The sequence below is a fragment of the Physeter macrocephalus genome, chromosome 13 (genome assembly GCF_002837175.3).
Source record: "Physeter macrocephalus isolate SW-GA chromosome 13, ASM283717v5, whole genome shotgun sequence".
Taxonomy (NCBI): domain Eukaryota; kingdom Metazoa; phylum Chordata; class Mammalia; order Artiodactyla; family Physeteridae; genus Physeter; species Physeter macrocephalus.
The window spans coordinates 66,993,956-67,013,137 of record NC_041226.1 but is presented as its reverse complement, the minus strand read 5'-3'; the positions used below and the strand labels follow the sequence as shown (position 1 = coordinate 67,013,137).

Genomic DNA, 19,182 nt, shown 5'->3' with positions numbered 1-19,182 from the left:
AGAACTTCCTTGTTTTATCAGTGACTCTTGCAATCCCTGGCTTTCCTCTAATGTACTTCATTCATCCATCCAGCTACTGTCTTTTACTGAATCTGCCTTGTTTTCCTAGTACTCTGCTACTTGTTGGTATTATAAAGATGAAACGGATAAGATATGAGCTCTCAAAGACCATGCAATCTCCATTCCAAGAGGAGATTTGGAGCAAAGGTAAGAGAAAGGAACCGATGCATATCAAATGTGAAAAGTAGAGCTAGCAGGGTTTCTGAATAGGGAGGAATTAGAAAAGTAGTAAGCGAGGTGAATTATGACTGGACAAAGGTAAACTGTCCCTCATAGGAAAGATCAAGGAATGGGGAGGTCTAATTATATGCCCTCACTCCCAAAAGTCCAGGATCATGGGTAAGTCTGAGTTCCCAGCTATAAGAAGCTAATATATAACAGGAAAAATGAAACAAATGTACGTGTTACAGTAAGAAACAAAGTAGTGAGAGGGAAAGTCTAATAACCTATGAGGTGGATCCAAAGGAGGAAACATTTTCTCTCTGTCTTCCACATCTTCATGTCATATCTGATACGTATAAGCTGCTGCTGTGAAAAAAAAGGCAACTGGATATTGGAGCCTGTCCTTCCAGATCTGTGGTCTAGCAGGGGAGATAGAGCCCATCCATCCATAACCAGTGCTGTGCTGCAGCTCACTTACTCTGGCTCCTATCAGGTCTCGAGAGCCAATTGCTAAGCCAGTTTTCAAACACAGCCATTTAAAAAAGGTTAAATTTACAATTAAATCAATCATATTGAAAACAGAGGTAATAAATACTCAAAACTTATCGCATCCTAAATTATTTGTGCTCTTGAGGATCTTAGGTTGACTGTATCTGTATAATTTTGTGCTAGTGTGCACATTTTCCCAACTCCTCATTCAGTGACATAACATTAGTAGCTTGAAATTGCCGTAGTAGAAGGTTTTACACCATTTACACCACAGAAATTGGCAAATGCTACAAATCGGGACTTTTCTCATCCTTTTGTTTTCTAGATTTAAGAAAATGATGTAGAAAATGTTTAAAATGTAGATTAAACGAAAAGGATGTCATGTCTAAGCCATTACACTGTGAATAGCACAAAAAATTTGAGGAAATATTCTTCCAATATTCAAAACTATTATCCAAAGAAGTTACTTGTGTCGTTGACTATCAAGTGATATAGCAACATGCTTCTTCGTTGTTTTGCTTTCACATGACTTGTTAGGTATCAGGCAATGATCATGTAGGAATTACACTTGTTCATCAATTGCAACAATTAGCTGGCCATGAATACAAAAATTCAGCTAAAAGCATTCTTTGAGAATCAATTGGCTACATGTAATTTATGATAAAGAATACTGTGCATCTTATTACTATTTGTAAATTGTGTGCTATGTATTCTTTATATCAGTAAAAATCTATCATAAACATACATATGCATCTATATCATTATATATCTATTTATACTCATTTTTTTTTGGAGCACTGGTTGTTAACATTTACCGACACCCCACTGTCCAAAACCAAACAACAGAGTGGACAGTAACAAATGCCATAAGAGAGTTGCGTGAGGCTGTGGAAGCAGATTCCCTGGGAAACGGGGAAGCTATCATGGGCTTCATGAAGGGGATGAGAAACAGTGGAGTCTGGAGACAGAAGAACTCAAGGGAACCATTTCCTCGGAGGCCCTTGGCTTTGCTGGTCCCTGAGGGGAGAAGAGAGGTGCCTTTCTAGTAACAAGGGGGCCACTGCCTGCCTGAAGCTGCCACTGTTGTCTGTTTTCTGGAAACCAGAATGAGACACAGGCTCTGAGGACCACAAAAGGTTGTATAAGAAGACACGATGAGCTCAGGAATCATCAAAGCCTCTAGAAACAGGAATGTTCATCTCCTTCTGTGTCTCCAGGGGCTGGTCAGTACAGAGCAAACTGTAGAGAGAATGGCCTAGTCCCACTAGCAGAAAAAGTCCACTAGCCATTGGTTTCTGTAAAGGGGCATTTTTCTTTAACTGGACTTGTATGCTTGGAATTCAAACTTTATTGCAAAGTAGGGGGTGGAATTAGGCCCCCAAATGTCCTTTTGCATTACGTGTAATTATTACATATCCTATAGAGTTGGACAGCATCTTTGCCCTCAATATCTATCATATTCACAAATATTCATGGGAGTCAAGTTTTCTGAAAGGCACTAGGACACTAACATCATCCCGCAGACCCCACTTCCATTTTTCCATCCTCAAGCACCACCTGCTCTACTACCATCTCCACTGAACCTCTAAGATGAGGCCAGAGAGTAGAAAGGACAGCACTTCCCTTCCCACCCTGCCATCAACCCCATAAAAGGGAGGAGAGAGAAGGAGGGGAGCCTGATCAGCAATATGGTCTCAGCATCAATTTTCTTCAAATTGTTGGAGGGGACAAGGTCTTGGTCCAATGTGGCACCAACACCGAAACGGATCCTGACTTGGCCATCCTGACTGTGGGTGTATTTTGTGGGAAACACCTACCCATAGGTGAATTGAAATTGTCACCATCTTGGGACCCTTGGGACAAGTGTATCTGCAGGTGACACAGGGAGGGAGGGAAAAGGACACAGGGTGTACGCAGCAGGTGACACAGGGAGGGAGGGAAAAGGACACAGGGTGTACGCAGAGGCCAGCAGTGGTGGAATAGGACCTTGAGGAGAAATGAGGGTACTGGATTTCTAGGTGGGAAGAGCTTGTGCACAGTGGTGTTGTTGGGACAGGTATGCCTAGGGGTCTTTTCTAGAAGCTACGTTTGCATAGAAAACATTGCTTTTACTCTCCTTGTGTGTTTACTTAGAGGAAAGGCTGATGGAGTTTGAGGTGGAGCGGTGGTGGTGCTGGTGGTGGTGGGACTTGAGCCCTATTGAGAAGAAGCTCAGTTCTCCCCTGAGACAACAGCAAGTACGAAATGAGATCATTACAAGCATTGCCAGGAAGGTCGGTGATATGTAGGGCAGGGCCCGCGGAAAAGTCTGGAGTTTCTGCCTGCATTCCATTTGACCTGGGGCAGAAATGTAAAGATATAGCATTTGTTCCCATAGACTGATGTAGTGTAGAGCATAACTTTTATGCATAGAAAAGAATAAAATAAAAAGTATAAGATATAAGACAGGTTAAAAAGTATCACACTGACTGATTTGCAGATATTGAAAAATCCTTGCATCCCTGGGATAAATCCCACTTGATCATAGTTTATGATCCTTTTGATGTGCTGTTGGATTCAGATTGCTAGTATTTTGTTGAGGCTTTTTGGGTCTATGTTCATCAGTGATATTGACCTGGAATTTTCTCTTTTTTTGTTGTATTTTTGTCTGCTTTTGGTATCAGGGTGATGCCATTTGCAGCAAAATGGATGGACCTAGAGATTGTCATACTGAGTGAAGTAAGTCAGACAGAGAAAGACAGAATTGTAGGATATGGCTTATATGTGAAATCTAAAAAAAAAAAAATGAACTTATTTAGAAAACAGAAACTGACTCACAGACTTAGAGAAGGAACTTATGGTTACCAAAGGGGAAGGGTGTGGAGGAGGGAGGGACTGCGGGTTGGAACTGACACGTACACACTGCTGTATTTATAATGGAATTTATAATGGACAGCCAACAAGGACCTACTGTGCCTCACGCGGAACTCTCCTCAATATTATGTGACAGCCTAAATGGGAAAATAATTTGAAAAAGAACACATGTATAACTGAATCATTTTGCTGTACACCTGAAACTAAAACAACATTGTTAACCAACTATATTCCAATATAAAATAAAAAGATACGAAAAAGAACATTAAAAAAAGTTTAAAAAAAAGATTGCAGGCTGATTAAGGGAAGAATCCAGATTTGTGAATAGGAAGAGAAGGCCTGTCAATTAAGTTAATAATGAAAGATAATTACAAATATTTTAAGAAGCTAATGAAACACAGTTGAGCTGTGGGGTGTGTATGGTCAGGGAACAGGGAACGAAGAGAAAATCCTGCCAGGAAAAAAATTCAGGAAGGAAATAACTTACTGTTGGAAAATGATTTCCATGCCTCATCTCAACTATTTGAGTTAAAATAAAGTAAGACCGTGAAAGAACAGCTAATTAAAGCAGTCAGCCTCAGATATGTTTTGTAACACAGATAACCCGAGTGGTACCAAGCTATCTTGAGAAGGTTATGGCGTGTGATTTGGTCTGTTTGCAGTGAATGGCGCTTTATGCTCACCCAGCCCTTTTTACCCAGCTGCTTATAACATGGAGAAAGTAAACCCTCACGGAAATGGCCACGCCGCCCAGCCCCTCTTCAGAGTCTATCGGATGAGGAGACGCAGAGCTCTTTTTTCTGCTGGCTGTGGTCACGCATGGCTGGATGATTCATGGACAAGACCAACAGCTACATCTGTATCTCAGAGTCACTGATTACCAAGAGAAGGACTCAGCCCAGAACCACGCAGAGGATAGAAAGTCCTCAGAGAGTGAGTCTGTTAGAGTAATCCGAACAATCAGAGCCATTTTTATCACATTCTGATTTCTCCGTTGCCCCTTTCAAATACAAGCCGTTTTCTAAGGCCCAAAGGGAACACTGTGAATGATGCCTAAGATTTTTCATAATGTTAACATCTGAATGAAAGGACCAGATGTGATCTTAGAATGAAGGCAATGACCAGGGAGAAGGGCAGGGGTCAAGGAAATGCCCCAAATTTCAAAAGGGTACATTTCAGAAATTGCCATTAGTATGGTTGGTAGCAAACTCCAGATGAATTCTAGAATGGATAATTAAAGGGATGGTTTTATAGCTCTTAGTAAAGCAAGAAGCTCCCAATAGGAAGCAGCATGATTCCCTAAGAGCAAGAAACCTCATATTAGACACTTTCCCTTTTGATGAGTTTACCAGGATGCTTCGAAACTTCGATCGTGCTGTGCTGCTGGACAAGAAGGAGAAACATGGGCCCGGTCACCATCCAGACAGACTCGTGATGGCACCAGGGATGGCGAACCAGGCCCTGTGGTCCCATACTTGCTCCCATTCATTCATCGCAATAAAAAACCTCACTAATTCAACATACACCTTATAGAGCATGGACTTTATGGATTTTATCTTCCGGGAAAGAGATAGGAAGAAATTGTTCAATCCCTGTCCTCACGGGGCTTATAACCTAGAGGTGGGAAAGGACAAGTACACGAGTAACCACAATCCAAGCCAGAAAAACAAAATCACAGAAAGAAAAGTACGAAGCGCTATGGGGGGATCGATGGAGACAAAGGTCCTATCTGGTTGGAGGGTTGAAAAGGCTTTGCATGGGAGATGGCACTGGAGGTGGAGTTGGAAGGAGGAGAGAGATGGGGGTGATGAAGAAAGGCATTTGCCCCACACGGCGTGAGCAGAGGCACAGACTAGGGAAAAGGTTAAGCACAAAGTCCAGGTTGATCGAAGCAGGGGGACGAGAAAGGCAAGTCAGGACTGCTGTGATGCGTTCCTCTCGCTGGGAAGCGGCCGCGGGCAGTCCTCCCATCAGATGTTTGGATTCAGGAGTCACACCGTCTGGCGTGAATCTTGCCATGGCCACCAGCTTCGCCAAGAAATTGAGCAAGTTACGAAACTTCTCCAAGCGCTGGTTACTTCACCTGTAGAACAGGCCTGGTTACAGCAGCGCCCCACGCAGAGGGCCACTCTGGGGAGTAGGAGAGATTATGCGTCAAGTGGTGCCTGGCGCAGAGGGAGCGCTCTCTAAATGGGCTGAATAAAGCCCAGAATTCAACTGGAAGAAGCTCTGTTTTGCAAGTGTGATCTGGCAGTGCTGGATAGCCTTGATTAGAGCAAGTTCAAAGAGCGGAAAATGTCTTCCTGAAATTTGATCCCAATCTATGGTAAACCATAGGCTGAGCCACAGAAAAGGCAGACCTCCCCGCACGGAGAATGGGAGGGTGGGCAGGCAGATTCTGCAGGACTTGGCAACTGGCAAGGTGTGGGATCAGCAGTCTGGGAAAAGCAAGGAGGAGAAACGTGTGCTGCATCCTCTTGGATTTGGAAATCTGGGGACAAGTGTGGACTGGGTGGAAGATGTCTTTACCTCTATAGGAGGAACTCCACAGAGATCACAGGGAGCATGCTGAAGGCTTTTGGGTGATGTTGAACTGGGAGGTTGGTGAAAACAAAGATGATCAAATCAGGATTCAAAACAGTCTTGAAGGCTAGAATTTGCGTTGGAGAAAACAACCACAATAATAGCAAACTCATTTATTAGCTTATTTAATCTTTTTCATAAGGGAGATATTATTATCATGCTCATTTTACAGGTGGAGAAACTGTTGAAAGTCAGGTTTCGAGGTCTGTGCTCTAGAGGGAAGAAAGAAGGAAGCTGATCTTTATGGAGTATTTACAGTGTGCCAGACACCAAGTTTCACCCAAGGGAATACTTAGGAAGCTGGAAGACCTGGAAGGAGGTCAGATGATTTAAAGTAGGACCTGGTAGATGAAGATGACAGTGTGATGAAACGTTATTTCTAGGCGCTCCATAGGCCTGTGAGAGGGGTTAGAGGATGAGGCAGGGAGCTAAATTTTCTGTGCTGACCCCCGATCCATGTGGGTTATTTCCTACTATGGCGTGAGGAGCAGGGATCTTCAACTGTTTCTGTTCAGTGGGTCCACATTCCTGTCTGTGATAATCTTGGTCTCTAAGTCTGTCTTTTGACTCTGATGACTATGGTGTGGGATATGTGGGAGATGTCTACATGGTGAAGTTGCATGTGTGGGTGTGACGTGTAGAGGCGTCTGCATGGTGAGAGTTTGTATGGACGTGTAGTTAGCTGTAGAACCAGCTGCGTCTGTGTACGTGCGCGTGCCCACGTGGTGTGAACACTCTGGTGTGAATCTGTTTTATGATTCTAGTGTAATTGGAGCCCAAGCTGCATGGCTCACCACCTTGGTCAAAGGCACACCCCACCCTCACCCCCAGCACTCCCAGTAGGGATTAACGAAGGAGCAGGAAGCAGCAGCAGAAAGAACCCTGCAAAGCAGAGGCTGGGGTACTGCTCTCTAAGAACCTGCTGACCCCACTACAGGACAGCGTAGGAGCTGCAGCTGGAAGAGGAATTTCCCTGGGGAGGGCGCTAAGGTCTCTCAGGCTCCAAACCCTCCCAGTACTGACTTGAATCTGGGATAGAGGGAGTCAGTAGGATAACGTGGGTATTTTCCCAGGTGATATAAATGGATTCCAGATAATTCTCTCATAGCGTCTACAGGCTCCTCTTTGTGGCTCCATCACCTACCAAGACCACCACCAACTGCATTCCCTTGATCAGTTGGGCTGTGGATGTGATTCCTGCTTCACTCCTTCCCTCGGCCTCTCCCGTCCCCCCACCCCCACCCCAGTTCTCACAGCTTGCAGAACAGTCCTTCCCAAGGCACAGGGTGGGAGAAGAGCATGTTCTGGTGAGGAAGCAGAACTCAGAGCAGAGGAAATGGGTGAGCCAGAGGGTAGGCCAGCCAGGTCTGGAGCTCAGAGTTGAGAGCAGGCATTGGGTCAGGACTGAATGGCCAGGCAGGCTGGAATTAGCGGGTAGGACAGTCATAAGACAGATGTACTGCCTGGAATCTAGACATCAGCCGGCAGAACAAAGTGAGAGTCTGAGGTCCAGGTTTCAGCAGGAGAGTGGGCATCAGCTGATCTCCAGGAACTAGGAGGCTGAGCAAAGCAGGAAGAGCACAGAGCCAGGGCACAGGGCCGAGGAAGGGTCCTGACCCCTGCAATAGAGAATCAGCTTCGTGGGGAGTCCTACAGAGCAGGCTGAAATCCCCAGACATGACTGGCTGGAGGTTTGCTGGTTGGGCGTAAATGAGAGCATCTGCTGTAGTCACACAGGGAGAAAATAGGCTTCTGTTTCCCCTGCCCACCTTGCCAAAAGTCACATTTTGTGTTCTGGAGAAAATCTGTCTCCCAGTAGGGTGACTGGTCTGCTTATTATACATGGACTATATTTGGTTTGTATCAATGAAAAATATTGACCCAAAGACATCCAGTTAAAGGCAGGAATTGTCCTCTCGTATTCCCCCAGCCCAGCAGCACTTAGCTCTATGCCTGGATTTAGAAGCAGTCATTCCTTCCCCGGGTTAGGGGGCACATCCCTTGGGTTTGCTTAGGACCTTTTAAAATATCAGTTCAAGATAGAGAATTGCATGTTTATTACATTGATTCTAACATACATTAATATATTGATTTAAATGTAATAACATTATTATAACATGTGTATTATGACTTTTACTACTTTAACTTCTAGGCTATGAACAAAGACAGGTCTTTTTATTGCCTTGTTCCCAAGCACCCAGCACGGGGCCCATGAGTTGTCCAAAAATATTTAAGTCAATGGGCAAATCAGGAATACTGATGTTTGAATATTTCTTTTTCTTTTTATATATTCACAGAATCTCAGATCTCAAACTGGAAATGACTTTAGAGGTTACCCAGTCTGTCTTCCTGGCCAGTGCAGGGATTATCTCTACCACCCTTTCAGCAGAGAAGCATCAGCCTCCTTTGGATACTTCCAACCAGTTCTTTGTGGGACAGACCATTCCCTTGCTGGGCAACTCTGATAGAAATTTCTTCTTCAGAGAGCCCCTAAATCTGATTCCCTAGTAACATCTACCCAGTGGTCCTACTCATCTTCTTCCCCTTCCTCCATCCCTCTCACACCCTTACCCACCATATTCTTTTCCTTTCTTCCAGGTGAAACAATTGCCCATGTGAATTTATTTCAAGACCTCCCATCTTCCTAGTTACTCTCCTCTCACATCAATGAATGTGGTTTGTATTCATGTTCCAAGGCGCCCAGACTAGCCTTATGGAATTTGACTACAGAATATGGGGAGCAGGGAGGTATTACCCTCCTAATTCGGATGTTCTTATGCTATTAATGGCACTTCAGATTGCATTAATCTTTATGGCTGCTACCTTTTCCTGTTGTTTTTTATTAAACATCTAAAAAGCACAGTTTAAAAAAAAATTAAATTCAGTCAAACTATTCTCTTTCATTCTATCCAATTGATTTTTTTTTTTTTTTTTTTTTTTTTGTGGTATGCGGGCCTCCCTCTGTTGTGGCCTCTCCCGTTGCGGAGCACAGGCTCCGGACACGCAGGCTCAGCGGCCATGGCTCACGGGCCCAGCCGCTCCGCGGCATGTGGGATCCTCCCGGACCAGGGCGCGAACCCGGTTCCCCTGCATCGGCAGGCGGACGCGCAACCACTGCGCCACCAGGGAAGCCCTATCCAATTGATTTTTAAAGCCAAACATTAAGTTGAGAATCTGACTGCTTGAGATCTTGGTATGTATTGGAAAATACTGTCCTGGGAGAAGGGATGGAACTTAGGGTGGGACCTGCTCTGCAGCCAGCTTCCCCTGCCACTGCCCCCAAGTCTCTGGGCAGGAACCTCGGAGCACCCGTGACCCCTTCGTCCCTCATGAGTCAACAAGTTACTCGGTCGTATCAGTTCTACCTCTAAGTACCTTCCTTGTCTGTTCCCACTGTTGCCCTCACACGAGGTTCAGGTTCTCACATGAAATACTGCAGGAGCCTTCGGAAATGCAAGTCCCGTCAGGTATTCTCTGCTCAAAATGTTTCAACGGCTTTCCGGCTCCCCTAAGACAAAGTCGAAATCCCCTCATAGAGCTCACAGGTCCCTGTGCAAGTTCCCCTCTATGTGCATCTGCACCCCATCTTAACCTCCTCCTGCACATCCACGTGTCAGTCTTTCCAGTGTGCTCGCTGGTCCCTGAGGCACTCGGCTCCTTCCTGCTTTGAGGTCTTTGCTCGTATGTGCCAGGCGCTGCTCTGAACGCTCTACACAAATTAACTCACCTCATCCTCACCACCACCCTCTGAAGTAGATAATATCACTCTCATTTTACAGACGGGGGAGTTCATGTGTTAAGTATTTTGCTTGGAGTCACGCAGTTAATAAGTTGTAGAGCAGGATGAGTCCCGTGACCAGAAATGCCCTCCCTTTCTTTCTCCTGGGTGAACTTCTACCCATCTTTCAAGACAGTTCAAGCACTGGCTTTTCTGGGAAGTCTGCCTATGCCCTGAACTTAACCCCAGATAGCACTTATCGTTCTGGGCTAATCGTTTGCTAAATGATCATTTCCCTCTAAGCAGCACATCCACGGAGATAGGCCCCTGTCCTTTCCTCACTGAGCCCCCGGAACCTATATTCTGTGCCGGGAATCTAATGAATGCTTTGATGAAAGGAACTCATTAATGAATAAGTGAATTAACTACTTACAGGTTTCCTTCTGTAGTCGTAATATGGCATCATAGTCATTTACCAAATTGTTAATTTGGGGCCATCAGTTTTTCCTGTAATGTGTACAAAAATCTGGCCAAAGCTTAATTGTACATCAATGCTTAATTTTCTTAAGAAAGGATTAAAGAATTAAAAAATTCTTAATTTTCCCCTGAAATTCAGATCAGTTATCCTGGCTTTGTCTAAGAGCAATACTGCTTTCTGAAGTGCTCTGGAATTACTTAAAAACGCACAGCGGCAGGAAGTTTTAAAACTACCAATCCCAGTATGCTCTTTGCTCAGGTGTCCTTTGAGTTCATCCCCTCGAGGATAAAATATTCACCACGAGAAGACAAATACTGACAATCAGAGACGCGTGAGAAGCCATAAAGGGGGGTGGGCTAGCCCTCCTGCCCTCCCTACGCAAACACCACCAAAGGACCTCGCATTCGTACAGCGCTCACTGCCTTTTCTTATTTTCTGCACTCTCCGTGCTCTGGCATCTAGGGCCTCGGGTGTGGCAGGTGAGCGGAGGGGAAGACTGCCCTCCCGGGGCCAGCAGATTCTTAGACATAACGCACAAGCGCAGCTTTCAGAGACAAATCAGCTAATCCAAAGCACACACCCCAGTGACGTCCTTTGTCAAGCTTTCGCACATCAAACCAATATTCCTCCACCTTAATCAACCCAGGGCCGGGTACCAGACAACTCAATAAAGGCTCTCGCCGGTGCTTTCCTCTCACTCCTTCTTCCTTCTCACCGACTCGGGTGCTTCCCAGCAGGCTCCTGTGTGGGGAACCAGGCCTCCTACTTCTAGGGATCCGTGAGCGTAAAAACTTCTTCCTTCATGACAGCGTTTCATGTCTCTGTGTCTTACCATCCCTGATTAAAACAAAGTCCAGGTACATTTAAAAACATATACTAGTCTATTTCATGTAATAGGATTCTTTCCCTTGATCTTCCCACAAACTTGAAGTATGGAACTAGATATCATCATCATCTTATAGATAAGAAAGGGAAACACAGTGAATTGCAGTGACTTATCCAAGGGCACACAAGAAATTAATGGCTGAGCTAGGACTTAAACACAGGTTTTGGGCTGGTACAGAATGCTGAACATTTCCCCAAAAGTTCTATAGACGACCATACAAAGTTATAAATACGTTGTCCTGTGAGTCTCAGTTACTTTGTCTGTAAAATGGGGATTATACCATCTTTTGGATCAATATGATAATATATGTGAAAGCACTTTGTAAAATGCAAATATGATTCAAATCAATATATTAAACTGTCTGTCACAAAATTTTTCCCAGTTCTTAGGGCCAGGAATATCTGAGTAAACTTTGTCCGTTTTTGACTGTCCAGAACACAAACACACTTAGTTCTGGTGAAGCTCTATCTCCTACCATGGAGCCCAAAATGGGCCTTTTCTCCTCATCTCCGGCAGATGCAACGTATGATTGACAAAATGAAGAGGCCCACGTCTGTGGTGAGAACCTGACTTCTAGATGCAGTGTGGTCTTGCCTTATAAGGTACAGTAAATCCTAACCTGTAGGATAAGCATAAACTGTAGTCTCATGAGCACAATAGCCTTTGCTTTGTTATAAATATGACATAAGACATGCAACAAGGGATCAGAGATATCCTTCTATTAGGTTTTGGATTCCAGGAAGCAGCTGCTGCAGTCCTGGCTGGAAACAAATAGATGGAGAAGAAGTAACGGTCACCTTCCTACCACTGAGATGTGAGCTCTCCAGGCGTTGAAATCTGTATTCATAGGAATGACTGCTACCCTTTATGGTGTGCGTCTCGCCTATGTTATCTCGTTTCATCGCCATTTAACAAGTAAGAAAACTGAAGCACAGGGAGATTAAGACCCCTTAGTTAGTAAACGGTGAGTCCGTCAGACTCAAAGTCTAGACTCAAAGATTCAGACTCTAAGCAGAATTTCTCATCCTTTTATGTGCATGGGGGACACCTGGAGATGTTGTTAAAGTGAAGATTCTGATTCTATGGGTCTGTGGTGGGGCCTGAGAATCTGCATGTCTAGCAAGCTCCCAAGTGATATAGACACTGCTGGTCTGAGGACCACACTTCAAGAAGCAAGGCTCTAAATCGTTCTTGAAAAGTGCACTTGAAGCACTTTGAAAAGTGCTTCTTGAATCTCATCATAAAAAACACTCATGGCTCTTCAACTAAGCACTTCCCTAGGGCTTCTCCCTTTGCCAGAGCTTGGTGACATGAGAGGAGAGTCCCTATGCATCTATTAAATGCTCTGATTTAACTCAGTGAATGATTTCTTCTTTGGTTTGTTCAATCCACAAACCTTTATTGAGAGCCTGCTAGGAGCCAGCCATAATGGTGGGTGCTGAGGATACCAGGATAAGTAAGATAAGGTCCTGGCCTCTAAGAGAGGAGCTATTGATGGACACAGGCTGTCCTGAAAACCTCTGAACACCCTGCAGCAGACTGACTTAGGACCAAGTCCACTTGTGGGCTGCCTTGGCTCTGGCACCATCCTCACCACCACAAGGTGTGGGCATGTTTCAGCATGTGGGTCCAGTTCTCTTGGTACAGAGACAATTTTCTGGTGGCTCCTCCTGTCCAGAGTCTACTGCGAAAATACAATTCACCTACCTTGGGTCATTGATTGCATCAGTAAACATAAAACTATGCCATTTTTTTGTTGGGATAAGAACACACTGAATGTTTCTCACACTTCTTTTGGGGTGAGAACTGCCAAAGACAGAACTTGAGTTTTTCTACATGCTTTTAGATAACTTTACATGCATTTGGAAGACAACAAGAAAATAAATCTGAATTAAAATTAACCTTAGGTTTATTTAACAAAATTAAGTCTCAGAAAGCAATCAGAATTTTAGCAAATGGACACGTATCTTGAGATTAAAGGTAAACGCCTTCTAAGGCTGCAGAGATCTATCAAATGTGTTATTTTGAAAATATTTTTGAAACATCTTAATTATTCAAGTCAATTTTCCCTCACTGAGGCTGTAATTAGTTTTCATTTAGTATTACTGTTGTTTGAAATTTAAATTTACTACTGTTATTTAGTCATAGACTAAGGCACACATTTCAACTAGGAAGAAATCTAAAGTTATGACATCAGATGATTTCCACCTGTTCCCTATGTGAGAATAAACATCCACAGAAACCTCTTTCCTTTAGCAAATGCCATTCCTTTCCCCTATCTTTATGGCCTGGCTCTTAAGGGGATGGGGAGAGAGGTGAAGGATAGGCAGGTGAGGAGAGGTCCACACTCCTATAGGCAGCCAGCATCCTGTGACCACCAGCTCCTAGATTAGTATTTACCTTCATTCCTCTGAAACCCTGAACCTTTACTAGTGTCATATGGTCGTTCGAGGTCATTCAGACCTATCTCCACTCAGATGCAGATAAGATTCTATACTGTCAGGATCCAGGAAGCCAGCCAAGATAATAGATAAGTGGAGAAAAAGAGGACAGTTCTCAGGAGAAATAATGTTAGAGGAGCCTTTTACAGCCATCTTTCTTCAGTGAACTTCTATGGCGAAGTGGTGAAGGATTGTAAAGCTCTTGAGTGAACTTCAAGTTGAAACAGGCTTTAAGGGACTCCTGGCATTCAGCTCTTTCAATATAAGGAGGAAGAAAGTTATGAATGAGGCACAGAGAGTTTCATTACCAAAGTCAAGGTCTTAAGACTAGTTAATAAAAAAGTCAGAACTTGAAGCTCCATCTGAATTACAATCCAGTCATCTTCCTTTTTGTTGCCTGAGTATCCATCCTATATCACGCCAGCCTTCGTCCAGGAATATAATTTTGTCCTCATCATAAACTGTCTCCTCATTATTTTGTTCATTCAGTCATTTTGCAAATATGTATCCAGAGCCCACTGTGTGCCTGGAGCACAAGGAGAACTTCACAGACCAGGTCCCCGCCCTCAAGGCGACCATGATTCAGCTTTCCTCTCTCCTTGGAGCAATGCTTTCTGGATCCAACCTTCCCCGTCAGAAGTTACTGCTGCTTTCCCTGTGAGAGATGCTTTGCTTTCACAGTTAAAACATCTCTACTAACATCGAGAAGAGAGAAAAACAAAACACAACAAAACACGAGACACAGCCTAGAGCGGATATGGCATTTAAAGACAGTGAAGTGCTTTTGAAATTGAGTCAAGAAGTTTTCAGTCCACAATGAGGATTGAATTACAAGTGTCCCTATGGTGTTGTCCTGAAATTGATTCCACAGAACTATAGGTGAAGGGGGCCTGTGTTTTTCACAACTGGAAATGCCTCTTGTCCAAAGAGATGCTGGCTTACATCAAATCTTTTAAGGTTGTAGTCACTACTAATGTAAATGAGTTCCTAAAAAACTGTAGCTATACTGGGTCATCTAAGAGGGTTAGTTAGCAACAAGAAGGTATGACTTTGACAGTGAAGTTATGTAACCAGCAAGGAAAAAAAAACCTAGCAGTTTAAAAAGATTTTGTTTTTTTTCTTAGAGGAGGCTTAATGTGGCCTAAGTCTAAGAAGATTTGTCTCAAATTGAGAATGTAGGCTTAAATCAGTTTATTATTTTAAAACGCACTATAACCATTTTCATTCCTCTTTGGCTTCTGAGTTTTTTTCTCAGTTCGGAATTATTGTGATGATTGAGAGCCTATTGGCATAGAAAGCTTCCCAACACCCCACTGTTGTGTTTTCAAATAAGAATAAAGGAAAAGCAACTGGCCTCGTCAGCAATGACTCTGTGTGAATGAGGACATCCAAATTGGTGAGTGTCCATTTTCTTGGAAATATGAATCAGTTCTCCTGATGTTGAATACAGATTTCTGTAGTAACCTGTATCTTTGATAAAGATTTTGATTCAGGACGAAGGAAGTCGAAAGATTATGTTAAATGAATTTTACAAATTCTAATTGAAGCATTGTCCGTGGACAAGGTTTTCCAATTTACCTCTCGTGTGCAGGGTACACAGCAGACATAGAATACATTATTTTTACTACTGAGAAACAAAATCAAGAGGATGAAGTTTTAAGGTGGAAGGTTATTTGGACCACTATCAACACTGTTCATTAATTAGCCCACTTTGGAGCTAAGGCTGAACGCCTATTTTTCACAATAACTCGGTTTCATTAAGGAATAGAGAATGAAGGGTAATAACACCATACATATATATAAATATATATATATATTTATAGAATGAACCCAGTAGAGAGCAAAAAAATACACTTAGCCACATGACATAACTTCTACCTGCTGCCTCAAGGTGGGAATGGGCTAAGAGGTCTGTGGAATGACAACAGTGTCCCTATAATACTCTACTCCTTTTACAATTTTCCCTGCACCTAGGGAAACCTTCCGTAGTAGAAGGAGAATTTTGAAATATCCTAAAATAAGTTTAGAAGCTGGGACTGAAGAGAGACTAGCACTGATTCCTCTAATGGGTGCTCAGGAAAATCCATGTTACTTGGAGGCCTAACTGAGGCGTCCAAGCTTGAATACTTCCCTTGATTGTCATTAGACTCTCCTGGATTTAACTAAATATCCTCTCTTCCTCCTTTGGCACACACTGTGGACTAATGACGTGAATACTTGACACAAAATCCCATAAAATATTATGCTTTAGTAACTTCCTAGTTAAAATTTGATTTCATTTTCTTTATTGGGGCCAAGGTACAGTGTTGCCATTTTATTGTGAAAAGTCTATATATTATAAAATATCAGGGGCAATGTTTAATATAATAAACCCACAAACTGCAGCTGATTTGTAAACATAATCACATAGGCAGAAAGCAGGGGCAGGTATAATGACATACAAGCAAATAGCAAATAATTGTTGCCCTGGAGGTATCCTGTCATATAAAAATGCCTTTTTTTGAAGTATAGTTGATTTAAATATTATATTGGTTTCAGGTGTACAATATAATGATTTGATATTCTTATAGATTATACTGAAAATGCCCTTACATTTTTTCCCTCTTTAAAATACACAGTTTCTAATATGCCTAACATTGAAAGCTTGTCTACATACATATTTTTGATAAAACCTACTAACAAAAAGTTCATGGGCATTTTATTTCTCTTAACTACTTTTTAAAATTTTCTTATTTCACTAAACATGATTTTTTTTTAAAATATGGAAACCCCTACATCTCTCAACACTGTCCATCTTCTCATATGTTTCTATCACTGTGAATATACATATTAATATACAAACGTATGTGTATGGATTTCATGCTAGAATGGCCTGAGGAAGTACAGGGTCTTAGGATAACATATGATCAGGACTTCCCTGGCGGTCCAGTGGTGAAGGCTCTGTGCTTCCACTGCGGGGGGCATGGGTTCCATCCCTGGTTAGGAAACTAAGATCCTGCATGCCACGCTGTGAGGCAAAATAAACAAAACAGGGCTTCCCTGGTGGCGCAGTGGTTGGGAGTCCGCCTGCCGATGCAGGGGACGCGGGTTCGTGCCCCGGTCCGGGAAGATTCCACGTGCCGCGGAGCGGCTGGGCCCGTGAGCCATGGCCGCTGAGCCTGCGCGTCCGGAGCCCGTGCCCCGCAACGGGAGAGGCCATAACAGTGAGAAGCCCGCGTACCACAAAATAAAATAAAATAAAATAAAATAAAATAAAATAAACAAAACAGTACAACGTATGATCTACTGACGGCGTGTGTTTACCATATGTATATATATGGTGTCCTCCATGACACAAGGCAAATCAAAACCTGTTTTAAAACAAGCCAGTCACTTCTGCTCCTTCCTTTGGAGTCGATTATTCGCATTAGGTATTTCTAAAAGATCCATGCAGTTATTTGCCATATAAAAGACATGATTTAATTCTTTCAGCCAGCATTCATACACCCCGTCCCTCCTAGGCCAATCTTGGCACTTGGATTAAGTACTCAGAGTTAACAGCCAACTGTATACGGACCCTTCAGCACAGTGAGGGGAAAAGTGACATTTTACTTCCACCCCAAACAAAGCTATTACATTTACCTTCTACTTTGAAGATAGTAAAGTGCGGTCGGCAATGGAAAGTACCCAACGCGTTACCTGCGCAGTTCATCCATAGACCCTGGTAAACCCAAGTGGCCGTTATCACCGAGGATGCTCGGGTAGTTACTTTCCACTCATTGGACGCGGTGGCAGCGACGAGAGCACCAAAGCCCCCGACGCCAAACACCAGAGCCGAGATCTGTGCCCTGGACATGTCGCTCAGGCGTCTCCAGGGACACTGTCCAGACAGACTGCTGCGGTGGTCTAGGCATGCAGCGGACACAACCCGCTTGGACCAGTGTTGCAGCAAGTTAATGCGGGTAGGTGACAGTACTTCATGCTCGGGTGGCCTGAGGAAGGACCGGAAATCAGGATAAAGTCTGATTTACCGATGGTATTTTAAAGGTAGCCTAAGATGATCTTTCTAACTTCCTACACGGATATTTACTAAAAGTTTGTAGATGGATTCTAAATGTTTTGAGTTCGCAGATTTTTTTCCTGCCACATAGTTAATGCTTAATTTTCTGTTATCCTGAAGCTTAATGAACCATGCAGGGACCAGATATTACAAAGTACAAATTATACAGTAACAGTTAAGGCTTATTTGACCCATTGCTTTAGTCTTGCATGCTTCTGAATCTTATATAAATGGAATCATAGTGCAGCTTTCTTCTGTAACCAATTTTTTCACACATTATGTTTGTGAAATTCGTCTATGTTCAGCAATGTAGCTATGGTTCATTAATTATTACAGCAGAATATAGTATTTCATTAAATGAATTTTGCTGGGTTATACATTCATTTCGACTAAATACTTTGAAGATATAATTATATTTTTATTTGGCTTCCATTGTTGTTTTTGAGAAATCCAGAGTCTGATTTGTCATTTCTTTGTAGGTTAATCTGTATTTTCTCTTTGGCTGGTTTTAAGATTGTCTTTGGTTTTGGCAGTTTCACTAATTTTCTAAGTGTGGATTTAAAAAACAATCTTATTTGGGATTTATTGAACTTTTTGAAACTGATGATTCATTGCTTTCATCAGTTCTGGAGAACCATTAGTCCCTTCCTTCTCCAAATATCACCTCTGTCACTATCCTTTCTTTATCTTCTTCTGTGACTCTGACAAGCTCTATTTTTTTAGTTGGTCCTATGTCTCAAAATCTCTTTAACATTATTTACTTCTTTATTGCTCCATGATGAATTCTGGGAATTTTTTTCAGACATATGTTCTAATTTTTTAAATTTTTCTTCAACTATATATAATCTGCTGTTAACCCATCCAGAGTTTCTCATTTCTATTACTCTCCTTTTTAAAATAATTCTGGAAGTTCCATTTTATTCTTTTTCAAATCTGCCTGTTTCTTTTTTCTAATCTCTTTTTCTTTAGTCATAATTCAAAGGCCATATTTTATTTTATTTTTATTTTTTTAATTTTTTATTTTATTTATTTATTTTTAACATCTTTATTGGAGTATAATTGCTCTACAATGGTGTGTTAGTTTCTGCTTTATAGCAAGGTGAATCAGCCATGCATATACATATATCCCCATATCTCCTCCCTCTTGTGTCTCCCTCCCACCCTCCCTATCCCACCCTTCTAGGTGGTCACAAAGCACTGAGCTGATCTCCCTGTGCTATGTGGCTGCTTTCCACTAGCTATTGATTTTACATTTGGTAGTGTGTATATGTCTATGCCACTCTCCCACTTCATCCCAGCTTACCCTTCCCCCTCCCCATGTCCTAAAGTCCATTCTCTACATCTGCATCTTTATTCCTGTCCTGCCCCTAGGTTCTTCAGAACCATTTTCTTTCTCTCTTTTTTTTTTTTTTTGTTTAGATTCCATATATATGTGTTAGCATACGGTATTTGTTTTTTCTTTTTCTATCTTAC

The 19,182-nt window shown here is 42.6% G+C and overlaps 1 protein-coding gene across 1 annotated transcript in view; it reads right to left on the bottom strand.

The window, feature by feature from the left end:
* The window catches only part of CLDN10 (claudin 10), a 107,710-nt gene extending 89,970 nt beyond the window's left edge, over nt 1-17,740 (bottom strand). The window contains exon 1 of the mRNA XM_007117722.2: nt 17,292-17,740. Coding sequence (XP_007117784.1) covers nt 17,292-17,505 — 214 coding nt within the window. The 5' untranslated portion in view covers nt 17,506-17,740. The remainder of the gene's footprint in view (nt 1-17,291) is intronic.
* Between the last annotated feature and the right edge of the window lie 1,442 nt (nt 17,741-19,182).